A 14,011-nucleotide genomic window follows, 5' to 3' on the forward strand; every position below is an offset into this window, starting at 1 on the left:
AGTACGGTAAGCTCCTTGCCTATGTGCGGAAGGAAAAGGTCTACGTCTTTGTTGAGTGGTGAACACCAGTAATACATTTCGTATCAGCCAAACTACATTGCAACAAAAATCTTTGCCACCTTGCAATTTCTTGGCAGAGACAGAGAAGGTGCTCTACTTTCAGTCACATGATGACTAAAACAGGATGGGGAAAAGAGATGTTATAAACAAACACTGCATGTCCAGAAACAATCTGATTCATTCCACTGGCTGCATCTGCCCATGAACGCACGGGCAGAGCAAGTCTCAAGACACACTATTTTGTAGCATGGCTAGTGTGGGTGATATCACAGCATGAAGGCAGAGCAGCTTCATGTTTCCCGGGCTGCTGTCAAATAATTAAATAAAACGATGGAAAAATACAGACCTCCACAGAAAGGCTTAAGTAATAGGAGTTTCAGTCTCTTAAGAGTTCAGAGTCATCCTACAATGTATTTATTTTCTGTAGTTAACCAAAACAAAAGCAAGTCCATGTAGAAAACAACTGTAATTGTTTGCCATGGGATAGGCCCAAAACCTGAGATCATTCTGCACTTAGGTCTTGGAAGAGACATAATTGTACTAACTTGTAAGTCTGTTCTTCTTACGCTTTCTTGAGAGAAATCTGTTCCATTTGCAATACTACTAACACTGCTAGACTGATACTATATGGGGGCTAAATAAGGGAGAAAACTAAAGCAAATTTCTTGAGACTTTTGAACCAACACTTTCCAACACCATTTTGGACGGACTAGATGATCTATGACTACTAGATGATCTATCAATGATCAGTTTATCTGTGGATCTGTCAGTTCAGTCATGACAAACCCATTCAGCTTGTGGCTTCTCCACTGAGGCTACCAATAAGAAATGCAGCTCTATGAGAAGTAATGTCACAGACACCACAGTGTCATAGAAATGAATGGATAGAAGAAAACTGCAAATTTTAAAGCCATCCTCCAAATGGTACATCATTCCTCATGGCTTGAATTCCTAGATAGTTTCATGCATGTTCTCTCTGGTTGTAAGTCATTTGTGAAAATACTGAGTACAGCAAGGTTCAAAGAATTCCGCAGGATCCAATGGAAATGTCCTTTGACTTCTTGTTCTGGCAGCAAACCGGTAATATTTAGTCTTTCAATGTGGCTTTTTTTTTTAACAAGCCATGCACCCACCTCAACACAATTAATCTAGTTCACACTTCCCTTATTAACTACTGAGACTATTATGTCAGACAGGAGAAAAACTTCAAGAAATGAAGATGGGAACTGTAAACAATAGGCAAGAAACTTATGAACAAACATATCCTGAATTTGGGGTTTGTTGCTATTGACAGTGGTGTTTTCTTGTTTTCTATTTCTTTCCTCAGACCAAAAAAAAGAGACACAGAAATGTTATACCTAACTTAAATAGCTTCTTATGATAACTAAGGACAAAAATCTCCTTTCTGAATTTCACATCCTGTATTATTCAAACTCTTATAAGTAGCTCCCTTGTTGGTGAGGGAAATTATTGAGATTGCATTTTGCCACAGAAACTACAGAGAAGCATTTTCTTTTAGAGGGCATTAATATGCTGTTACAAGGGAAACAACTGCCAGGACCTGGCCACCTGAATACACCTATTCTTCTTCTATGACTGGATGCAATGGAACGTAATCCTGCCCCAGGTATTACTGTTGCAGGATGTACAAAGTTACATGTTGCTTTACAGTAAATTATTTATTTATTAAGCTCCAACAAAGTTAGTATGAGCTGTCATGTTTAGGATCTGCTTTGATGACACATTTTAGCTGAGTCCAGAGGTGCTTCCAGAACGAAGTTTACAAAGCAGAAAGCACGCATGGACAGAATACAGAATCTAGACCAATGTCCTTTCTGTTTGCCAGACATTTCACAATCCTCTTTCTAGTCCATCAGAAGTAAGTATGGACAGAGGAAAGCAAGTGTGGATTAAAATGTTTTTGTATAAAGCATTAGGGTTTTTTTAGTTGTGAATTATTGGTACCTACACTGCCAGGAAATTCTTACAAGTTGCCTTGGATGTTTCTTTTGCTTCTTTATCCTGTTTACAGAGACAAACTAGACTCCCTGTGGGTCTGATCCTCCCCAATGAAGCAAATAGGAAGTTTTCCACTTACTTCAAAGGGAGCAGGATCTGGTCCCAAGTTAAGATTCCTTGTTTGGCATAATGGAGGTTACATAAGGTAAAACTTGTTTTTCTACAGCAATTTTCTAGGTGACTTGGCTGTCGTATCCCTTGCAAATATCACCTACTCTTCAAATATCTTGTGCAGTTCTGCTGATAATCCCCAGCTAAGTTTTCACATTATCTGATCCAAGCTGTGCCAGTCTGTATGATGTCCAGCACTCAGAGATGCAGGAGGTGCTTTCTTTTGTAGTTGGCAACTCAAAGAGTAGGTTTTGTTTAAGAAAAAGTTGCCCTGTGTACATCAACTATGTAAGTAGCATCAGGAATGCTTAAAAAAAAAAGAAGAAAAAAAAGATTACAAGAGCTTCTAGATCACATCAGAATAAATTCTAGAAACAGATCCATGTGCTGATTTTTTTTACCAAAAATTAAAACTGAATATGGACTTCTAGCTCTGCCCATAATGATCTGAAAACATAGAAGAAGATCACATAAATTATGGAGCAAAAAGTAGTCATGAATCACATCAACTACATGAAAAGAAAGTGGTGCTGCTGACACCTTTGCTACCCACAGTGGACCAAAGCATTTCACAGGAATCCTTGTGGCAACATGCAGGTGGATGAGAAAGTTTCAGATATTTGTGTTCAGAGATGACAAAGAAGCTGACATCATGGAAAGGTTCTCTTCAATTTTAGTGGATAGCTTTAGTGCATTCCTAGTTTCCTAGGGGAAAAATGGGCTTCAAAACCATGACTCTAAATGACAGTTAAGTTCTCAAACAATTACTTAGATAAAACTTGAAAAGGATATTCAGACTTGTCTTGTAGGTCCCACCCAGAAGATACTATTTTATCACATTCTCACAAAAGCCACCAGAAACCTTAACTGAAGAATACCTAAATAAATCTAAAAAGGATATTTCGTATACATCCCATGCTTCTCTTGCTGCTTCAGAGTGACTGTGAGGAAGAACGGCATGATAAAGTAATGCCTCCATTACTCTCAGGAGCTGGTTCTTGGCCAACCCAAAAATAAACCCCCCTGTCCTTCTGAGCTGTTAAAAATTTGAATCCAATGGTACATTCTCCCTCTTTATTTTAAATAGATTGTATCCTCCAAATTCAAGTACACCTCTGGGTTGGTGTCTGGAATGTTTCCTTTCAAAAAATGTATTCATTCTGATTAGGTTTCTTATAGTTTTGACTCAGATGCTACATCAGCTATCTCCTAGAATTGCACAAAACCTGCAGTAGTAGTCCTGATGAAAAGTTCTTAAAGTTATCAGTCTTGTTTAGTACAGATTTAGGCTCTGTACTCTGGGTTCCCCTCCACAGTTTTTGTGAACATTTCTGGTTTTAATGGCTCTTCAACGCTAGACTAAAACTTTAACAAGATTGTCCTCCCCTCCCAACAGAATCAGCACTACTTTGCATTACAGCCATTTCAGCTGGAATAGCAGGGACACAGGTAAGCAGTAGTTCACCCAGTTCTGAACTGACATTCAGGTAAGGTTCAGGTAACATTAGGTCTAAAATGGTTCCAGAGACCATTTCTAGGTGGTTTACTAGAAGGTTCTGCCCATCCATTGTCCTTCCATTTAGCACTGCCCACTGAAGTGCAGGCAAGAGCAGAACAACTGCTGTGGGCTGCCTCTTAGAGGGGACATACCCTGCCTTCTGTCAAGCTCCGAAATTAAATTAGTCTGTGACTACTATTTCATCTTATGAAAGATGGCTAATTTGGTTACTCTGGTGTACCCTGACCATATACCATGGCATACCGCATCTTTAATTAGCTTGTTGCACATAGGGTGTGTAGGCTGTGCTTCTACCCTCTTCTGATTATAATCAGTGTGTTTAACTTCATATCCATGCAGGTTCTCCATGAGGTCTGCTGAGAACCTGTGGTTTGCAGCCAGAGCATCTGGCATTCATACTGTTAACATGATGTTTTGAGTATCTATGGTTTAGAGAACAACCACAATTTTGATGGCACGATCCATATAGTGGTTCAGTCAGCAGGAATTCAGCAATTATAAAGTCAACAAATTTTTCCTACATTTTATTATTGTTGTGGAAATGTCTTTTACTACTACTGAAGTCCAAATCAGGAAAACATGCCTATTCAGGAATGGTGTTTAAACACATGCCTAAACGGTTTCCTGAATCGGGGCTCAGTATAGATCCACCCATGCAGACACTCATCTTGTAGGAAACCATCTTTTATTTGTGGGATGGTTTCAGCAAACAATTTCCTATCTGACATTATTATCCTTTAAACACAGGTTTTCTTAAAAGCTATGGCTATGGGTGAGCTATTAAAGCATATTTTTATTTTATTGCTTAATTGCTGTTATTAATAGTGGGTTTTGTTGTTTTAATCACTTAATTGATGTTCTCTGTTACTTTCATCTCTGTGAAAGAACCATAATAACCCTGTTAGCAGAAACATTTGATTGGAAACACTTGTAAATGTATTTTAGAGCTGGTAAAATATGCCTCATAGTTCTTTTAAGAAAGATTGCTTTTCACATTAAAGCTACAAGAGTGTATGTGTATTTGAGAGAGAGAAATAATTGCTTCATCTCGCAGGTATCAGCCACCACTTGCTACCAATACCTCTCTCATGTCCCATAGTACAGCATATTTCTGAGGTTCTTTCGTTTAAGCTCCATGCAACATATACTGTTCTGTCTAAGTGGAATTTAACACAGCCACCAACATTAGGAAGTGCTGTGATGTGACCATCATAGAGCTGCTGTGTTTGGCCTCATACATTAAGTTCTTGTGTTTTTAAGCTTCCTTGGGACTGAATAGACAGATATGTCATTTCTGTCCTCAGCTCACCTACATGTTACCAGAACAAAAGTTTTCAGTCTTTTACCAAGGCTTGTCAAAGCCTTTCAGTCAGTTCACTCATCTCCAATAGATCTCCCAGTAATACAAGCAAATCTTTCTAGAGTTGTATCTTGTGGGTGCATGGAGTTTGTATTTTAACGGTTTGGCAGCAGGTGCACACAAAATATGAAGAAATTTTGCACAGGTTTATAAACAAATTCCATATTACTCAGTGCAAAAGTTATAAAATTCTACATATATTTCCTTGCCTTGGTTCACTCATTGTGCTGGAAGGGTCCTGGGGATTAGCTTTGCACACTTTAGGCATTTAGAATCCTTTCCTTGCTGTGCAAGTTTTCTGCTATATCATGGACTTTCTTGCCCTTTTTGTCCCTTCCCAGATTCCTTATAAATCTGGCTGGTCCTGCACCTTCTTCAGGCCTGCCCTTCCCCCACTCTCCAAGTTGCAGCCATCTGCAGAGAAATTGCAGAAAACTATTTTTCTCTTGGCTTCATCTACTCCATTACTCAACATAATTTCACTTGAATGGGAGCTATGCATGCTGCCAAGTTCACTCAATACAGAGGTAAAAATTCAAAGAGCTCACAGGCCCACTTTGGGAGTGGATTTTCAATCACAGACACATAGAGCCACTGTGGATTAAGCAGTAGAAACCCAGCTAAGTTGAGACAGTTGCTGGAGTTAGCCAGACTTATTACGAAGTAAATGACAGAATTATTTTCCCTGTTGAATGAACAAGTCATGTCCAAACTTCTCTGAGCTGTCCACAGTGTGCTAACCCATTATGCCTGACCTGTAAATCCACAAATCCTTGTCCATATATCAGAATCTAGAGCTTCTCCCATTTCTTCCTACCCCGAAAACTAATTCTGGGTCTTTCTACAGCAAAGGTTGGCAGTCAGGCCAGACTGTTCAGCGGCATCAGGAACAAAGCCTTGAACAAGACCAAATTCACTTGTGCCATTCACTTTCAGGAGATTTGAATGGTGAATGATTTTACTCGTTATGCTGTGATTCAGGCATTCACCTATTAAAACACCGAGCCTCACTCCCCTTTCTGCTTCCTCCATTCTTCAGACATTCACCAAGAGCTGGTGACCTGCTGTAACTCAGGGGCTGCATTTCAGTGTGACAGCTGTTACTTGTATGCAGTTTGTTACAAATCGATAATGGAGTTGTTGGCACTGTAGGTAAAAATAAGAGCACAGCTTAGCCTAAAATGAATAAAAATCAAGCTAGCATTCAGAGAGACAACAATAAGAAAGCAGAATGAAATGTGGGCAAAGGCACAGCCAGGCATGTGTGTAAAGACTGATGGAGGTGAATTCAGGCAGAGGATGGAGTTGTGTCTTGAAACTGTCACAGGCTGAGTTATATTCCCTCACATGAAGCATGAATTTTGTAACTCTTCCTGTCTATTTATCCTGTTCTTTTGTTACTGTTCAAAAGGGGGCTTAGTGATGCCAGTCTGAATATCCAACTCAACACTATCACTGATTTTTCTTCACCATTACCTATTTAGTGAACTTAGAACCAGTGGCAGCTCATTCACTCACTGCTATGGAGATCAAAACCTGTATGGGCTCAGGTGGCCTTGCCACAAGTGCCCCAGCTCTACTTATCCCTGCCAAGCTCCCTCAGACTTAATTTACCAAAGTGACCAAGAATGAGCCAGAAATTCAGTTCCCTCAGAAAACACCCATATGTGTACTGGTTTTCAGACATATACACTTATTAGACCTTTTCCCAGAAATCAGCAAGTGACATCATAGGAAAATAATGGCTTTTTTCATTCCTGATTAGAGCAGGAGTTTGAACTGTCAATCCACTCATAGCAGGCACTGTAATGTGGGACTCACTCCAAAGCCACCCATTCTTTTAGGTCTTTGCAAAGTTGAAAAAATTGAAGGACATTTTTTATTTGGCCTCTTAAAAGTCATATGCGCTCTCCTCAGGACCTGATATTGAAGGATTTATTGTAAATCTGCATGGATACATCTCTTCATTTGGAGAGACAACAGAGCCCATTTGAACTGTAAGACAAACAAAGGCGAACAGGAGATACTTTTGTACTTAACCACTCGCAATGACACAGAAAGTCATTTTACTAAAAAAGCAGGTAAGGGACTAGCCTCTGATGTCATTGCAAACTGCTGTATCCAAAATTTCTCTGGCGATGTTACAAAGTGAATACAGAGCCCAAAGACAAACATTTTCTCTGAATCAGCAACAGTTGCTCTGTTCTGGAAGGCTTCCAAATTTAACCTTCATTCATTAGGAAAAAAGCCCCAAAACAGACTGAGAATAGCCCAGGAGAAAGAGCAACAACCACAACATTTACTGAAAGGACAAAAGGTAAAAGAAAGTAAATGGGCAAAGAGAAAGCAAGAGGCTTCAGGTATTACACAAAACTGAACAGAGTTTAAAAAAAATAAAAAAATTGCGGGACACACAGATGGAAGATGTCCACTGTCTCTCTCAGCCGCAGATGAGAATTCAGGTGAAGCAACATTGTGCAGTCAAAGGTGAATAAGTATCATGCAATTTCTTGGAGCCATTGCATAAAAGCAGGATATGGTTCTACACAGTTTGCAATAAATCAACCAGAAGTTACTGAGCTCTGTCAAAGAACTACTGGATGAAATTCATGGCTTAGTGTAGCAGGTCAAGCTAAATGATTGGAACTGCTCATCCTGGCATTAAAATCCCTATAACCTCCTCTATGTCCTGATTCAAAGCTGCTCAGGTGTTAGATGTACAAATCAAAGCTTTTGGCAGCAATACCAGACTTGTAACAGCACGACTATACTGTGAGGCAGATGAGGGAATTAATCCAGATTAAAAATACTAGTGCCAAGGGAAAAAGAAAGCAGTTTTAACTTTTTTTTTAACATGGTTTTGTTTCACAGCCTGATTTACACATGACTCGGCATAATGCAGAAGGTGATAACATAGAAAGGAGTAGTAAGGAAAGCAGAAATGTCTCAAATCGAGATTGCCCCCAAAGATGTTATATCATGAAACCACAGCCTGAGTATATAGCTGCTATACCAAAACACAAAAGCAGAGCTTGCTTTCAAGTGGCCATTAAAGCCAATATGATGGTGATTGAGAGTATAGCATAACATTTTTGTTCCTTTCCTGGACTAACAATATCCTCTACCAGCAAGTATGCCAGCCTATAGACTTCTACCCTTTGCAAAAGCTGATTAGAAAACTGGAAGCTTGATGCAGACAGAATATCAGTATTTAAAGTAACAGTTTTCATCTTTCAAAGCTTATAGCATGCATTAGTGAAATGAGTAACCCTGACTGAATGCACTCAGAAAGCAGGACCACAAGAATACAAACTATTACAGGTTATACACATAGTACTTCAGACAGGTTTTATGAAATGGGGAGGTTTATATGATCACACAGTCTGCTTGCCTGCCAGTGCATCTATTTCTCCAATCCATTCCCCACCATAGCTTTGGAAGGCACCATCCAGTTTCAAAAAAAATTGTCAGAGTAACTGAACTCTCAATACAATGATGCTCCAATGAATGGGAATGATCCTTGGAAAAAACTAGAGTTATCACAGTAATGAGGAGAAGCAGGTGAAGGGAGGTGTCATAAAAATAAATTCCTTAATATTTCAGAAGTACTCAATTATTGCAGCAATGAGCACTGTGGAAAAGCCCATACAGGCCTAAATACTTTTGAATCTAAGGATCAGTATATGTCGAGTGATGCAGTGTCACATATTGAACATGGAGGGTAACGTGAAATATGAGAGATGTGAGACAGAAATCTACTGGATCTCAATCTTTCTCCTGCTGTAACAATACATTTATATGTATTCATATAAATACCTGTCAGCTGAAAGCTGGCTAGGTTTCCTAATTGATAGCATAAATCTCATGTAAGCCTCTGTTCCTCACACCTTACTTTCAAGCTCCCTCCACCTGGATTGCCAGCTCCAAATCTAGAAAGCTGGAGTATTTTTTCCTCAGATGCCTCATAGTAGTCAGATATCCTAAAGCTTCCAATTACATTAATCCAGTGCCAATCAAAGAATTATTATCAGGGTCCTAAAGGCACTAAAAGGACTTTAACAGCCCTGACCAGCCCCACCTGGAACTCCTATTCCTCCGTCCATTGGCCTGGGGGCTCCATTTAAGCACAGCCCTGGGTTGTCAGCCCTTATTTGAGCTCTCCTGTAGATATGTCTCTCTACGTCTCTGCCTCTGGCTGTGCCTCCTGGATGGAGCTTGGGCTTATGCTGTAGGTAACTTCCCTCCTGGTGGACCCCCTCACAGGTGTTGTAGCTTGTCTCCCATTGTGCCTCCTGGATGGACTTTGAACTCATATCATAGGCTTGTTTCTGGGCCTGTCTCTTGCTGGTCCATCCCCTTGCTGTGTCTAGGGCTATCAAAGGACTATGGTACCAGCTCTATTCTCTGTCTACTGTGCTCAGGATGGTGCCCCCTTAGTGAGCAATTGGTCCTTGCTGTTCCCTGACAATGGTCTCCTTAATCATCATGGCCTTGCAACTCTGACCTTGTTTTCTAGGGCATGGAAAAATATTGACGTAGTTCCCCTGAATTTGTACTCTTCTGATTATTTTCTCTATGTTTGCATAATTATCTTTGTGTTCCAGTGAGATCCAGTGCATCCTGAGGTCTTGGATTTAGTAGAGAGCACAATCTTCTACCTTTTTTTGGACCTACTCTTGTGAGAGAGATGTGGACTTACTCCAGTAGTGAATAACAAGTCAGGGACATGCCTGCTCTCCTTGTTGGGTGTGACTCTCACATATTCCCTTCCCTAAGCAGATATCCTATCTCCTATTTTATCTGACAGCTTCCTGTATTTCATTCTTTTTCCTTCCTAGTCTTTGGTCTCTGACTGCCTCTCCTATCTCTTCTTCTGCTGTCTGAGAAAAAATCTTCCATGAGAACCATCCACAGGTAACATATGGCAGACTTACTTTCTCTTCCATTATACTTTACCTTTGCCTCAACACCCATCAATTCTCTTCTTGTTCTTAAACCTATACAAAAAAATGTTGCTCAGACCTAACACTTTCTAAAAAAGTTCCATGCCAGCTCCACTGTTTACTTCTCCCTGCTCAGTGGCTCTCCTGTCTGCTGGCTGCTTGGCTTTTCAACCCTTTGTGTAAGCCAGTCATCCTTCCACATATATTTGGTAAAATGTTCAATAGCAGGGATCACAGGCAGGAAGCTTCCTTTATGCCTCTGTCCTACTCGCAACATGCCACTCCTAGATAGCCTCCACAAACTACAGTTTGCAACAAACCAGTGGGCGATGAGCAAACTAGCACATCTACTTACCTCCAAAGAACAACCAGACTCTTCTTTTCTCGCTGAATTTTGCTGTTTACTTTATGAATAATTGTTCATGAGTGTTCACACCATCTGTGCTGTGCACTGTAAGCACAGGGTCCTGTGGAATAGAGAATATTTGATCATGTCATTCAAGGCTAAATCAAGATTGCATGGTTTAATCCTGCCATTTCCCAACTATACAATCTCAGCATTTCTTTAATGTAATTTTCTAATATAATGAATGCACAGTTTGTATATATTTCTATACAACCCAATGGGCCAACTTGCAAATTTTTCATTGAAATACATCAGCATTTTTCTAAGGATGGATTCAAGATCTTGCTTCTGATTTATTTTGGAATGAGCTGTAAAGTTCAGCTAGTCTAAAGTTTGGGGACACTAAAATCCACAGTTCTGGGTCAGGCTGATGTTGGTCCTTTTCTCTGTTCTATGGCTTCTGAAAAGCAGCCCCTGTGTCCACAGGGGGAACTTATAAGCCTGAAGAGCCAAACACCAATAGAGAGAAGCTTGACACTGTTGCTTATTAGTATTGTTGTCTTTGTCTCTGTCATTTGTCATCCTATTTAGTGCTTTGAACACAGACAACTTTCTTGTACAAGGGTCTGGAGAGGCATCACATAATGTGCTACGTGCTGTATCCTCCTGAGGTTTACTGGTGCTGAGCTCTGACAGAAATGCATACCCTGAAGTCTGTGTTCAGTCTTCCGTGAGGAGGCAGCCAACTGCTCTGTGCAGCAGCAAATCTGCCAGCTGGCTGTAGAGGGGCAATGGCATCAGCTGCAGCCTATCCCCTTTGCTAGCAACATGACATATCTGATCTGGGAGGATTAGAAATCAGAAGAGTGAAGACCAAATTGCTGCAGGGAGATGGGTTTGGGGGCAGGGGAGTGCATTCATGCAACTGGTCTTCTGAACATTTCTCTCAATTCCAAGCTACCTGTGATGTGAGATGGGGGAAGGGAGGGACAGCAAAGGGGGAGTCTGACTTTCAGGAAAGACTATGGAGAAACATAACGCACATTAGTGGTGAGATTAAAGGATTAGATTCAATTCACACCGCAGTCAAAATGAAATCTCAGCCTCTGCTTTTTGTATAGCATGCAGTGGGCAAGAGCTGTGACCGTGGTTACAGAGCTTAGCATCCTCAACAGTGCACAGAGGGAGAGGGGTCCAGTCCCTGATTTCTGTGCATCCTACTCTCTATGCTCAGCTCTATGCTGAATTTCTCAGGGGAATCCTTTCTTGGAGGCATTGCAAACAGATACTGGAATCCTTTTTCTTAGTTAAAAAAAAAAAAACCAACCCCCAAAACCCACAAACAAACCCTACAAAAACAACCCAAACCAACAAAAAACCCACCAACAAAACAGCTCTTGTAAAGCACTTCTTGGATCTAGCTTGATATGACAGAATCTTGTGCACCAAATTAGTCTATAGTGGAACTGGCTATTATATTCCTGGTGTGTGAACTGACTTGAGAACAGAATATTTTCATGATTAAAATTTGTTATTGTGTTCCAATGAAGGCAGATAAGTACAAAGGAGGCAAGTTCTTTTTCTCAAGTAATTTTTCAAGCAAACAATCACAGAGAACTCTACTATTCAGCCAGTTTTAGTCAAGATTTTGCACATTTTTTCCCCCCAAATATTTCATAAACTGTTGTTTCCTAGCTAGGTGGGTTTATATGCTTAGTGCTTGTAGATCACCCCCATTCTTCAGCCATGCCAGCTTTTGCTCATTTTTGTTGAGCATCTTCCAATTTCTTATTTATCTGGTAATAAGATGTTCAAAACTGAACACAGTATTGCAAGTACATTTTCCCATTCACTTGGAGTTACAATGGTCTTAGTTACGCAGTCCAAATTTTTACTGGGCCTTTTCTGCTAACCTATTCCTTGCATATTCATGTGTGAGTTGGTAGGTTGGTGCCTACTGCATCTAACTCTCTTCAAACATCTGTGCTTTCCTTTCACAGAATGTGTGGTCTGGATTGTTTTTCTGTGGGTACACTGGTTAGTATTTTTCCTGGTTTAATATTTTTCTACATTTTAAACTGTGGTAGGAGGTCCAGGATTACTTGCTCATTCTTTTAACAATTTATAACTTAGTAACTCACGGTGATTTCATTGCCCTAAATTTATTCTCCCTTCCAGACTGCTGTTAACATCAAATAAGACAGGGTCCAGCATCGTCTGTTAGGCTGTGCTGTCCTGTGACTCAACTCTGCTAGCTGGGAGTGTATTCGACACTGCCTGCTCAGGCTCTTTGCGTGCTCTTGCCCTGAACTTGTAAAGCAAAGTAAGCTGCGTTGGTGTACCTATTTAAATAACCCAGAGGCTGTTCATTAACGTGGTAGTAAAATAGGCAAGTAGAGAATTAAAAAGAAATTGTTGCCACATATGTTTAAACTGGAAGATAGGAAAAATCTACATCATTAGTGACTATGTGAAGAGATGGGGCTATGCTTTCAGCTCCAGGCTCTGTGGTTTTCCTAAGAGAGCCAGGCAGCTGTGTGGGAGTCATGCAGCAGAAGTCCCAGCTCCTCGTGAGGCTGTTGGGCGCTTCGCTGTGTTCTTGCTTGTAGCTATTTGAATGTATTCTCTTTCCCCTGACAGGTCCATGGGACGTGTGTGTGTAGACACAACACAGCAGGGGAGCACTGTGAGAAATGTGCACCGCTATACAATGATCAGCCTTGGAAGCCAGGAGATGGAAAAACAGGGGCACCAAATGAATGCAGAAGTAAGTGGAAGGGAGTTTCCTGATCCAGGCTTCCAGGATGAGCACTCACCATGCAGCGGGCAAAGTTCCCTAACAAAGACTTCTGTTGATTTGCACTAATGGTGCCATTACAGAAACTGGGGATAAACTGCTGGTCATTGATGGAAAACTTCGGTATGTGTGTTTTACTGCAGCTGACCCATTTTGGCTTTTAGGAAGTGGAATTTACAAGACAGAAATCTGTTCTTCATGCAGCTCTGTCCCCTCACGTGTTTTAGCATGCCAGGGTTTTGTGCAGGGCTTCCAATACCATCAGATTGGTTTGTGTTACTGTAAGAACACCACACAGCTCACAACCACCCAAGATTCTCAGACCCTGCTGGGGCTCTCTGTGTTGCAATTTCTAGTTTTTATGAAAATCAAGGATTACAGGCAGATGAAATGTGTTACATTCGGGTATTTCTTCTGATTCACAGTAGGAAAATGATACCATTTGAATAGCGCTGCCGTGTCATTTATATAAGCCTGAAATATATTCTCCTGTTTCCCACCAGAGTGTCGCTGTCACAACCATGCTGACAGCTGCCATTTTGACCTGAGTGTTTGGCTGGCATCAGGAAAGCGCAGTGGTGGAGTCTGTGACAACTGCAAGCACAACACCGAGGGACATCGGTGTCAAAGGTGCAAACCAGGGTATTACCGAGACAGAGGGAAGCCCATGTCTTCTACAGAGGTCTGCAAACGTAAGTGACTATTGTTATGTGCATTGAAGACGAATGGTGGAAGAAGCATTAAAAAATGATTAAAAGAAAGAACTCTAACTCCTATAGAATCAGTAACTCCTATAGAAGTAATTCATGAGTACTACTGTCCTTTCTTTGTATTCTTTTCCTAACCTACAGCTTTC

The 14,011-nt window shown here is 40.7% G+C and overlaps 1 protein-coding gene across 2 annotated transcripts in view; it reads left to right on the forward strand.

Annotated features, from left to right (window-relative positions):
* The window catches only part of LOC104640244 (netrin-4), a 53,605-nt gene that overhangs the window by 23,147 nt on the left and 16,447 nt on the right, over nt 1–14,011 (forward strand). For both annotated transcript variants that reach the window (XM_010308548.2, XM_075762142.1), the window contains exons 4-5: nt 12,999–13,125; nt 13,659–13,847. In XM_010308548.2, the coding sequence (XP_010306850.2) occupies nt 12,999–13,125; nt 13,659–13,847 (316 nt within the window). The remainder of the gene's footprint in view (nt 1–12,998; nt 13,126–13,658; nt 13,848–14,011) is intronic.

Source organism: Balearica regulorum, chromosome 10 (genome assembly GCF_011004875.1).
Source record: "Balearica regulorum gibbericeps isolate bBalReg1 chromosome 10, bBalReg1.pri, whole genome shotgun sequence".
Lineage (NCBI taxonomy): Eukaryota > Metazoa > Chordata > Aves > Gruiformes > Gruidae > Balearica > Balearica regulorum.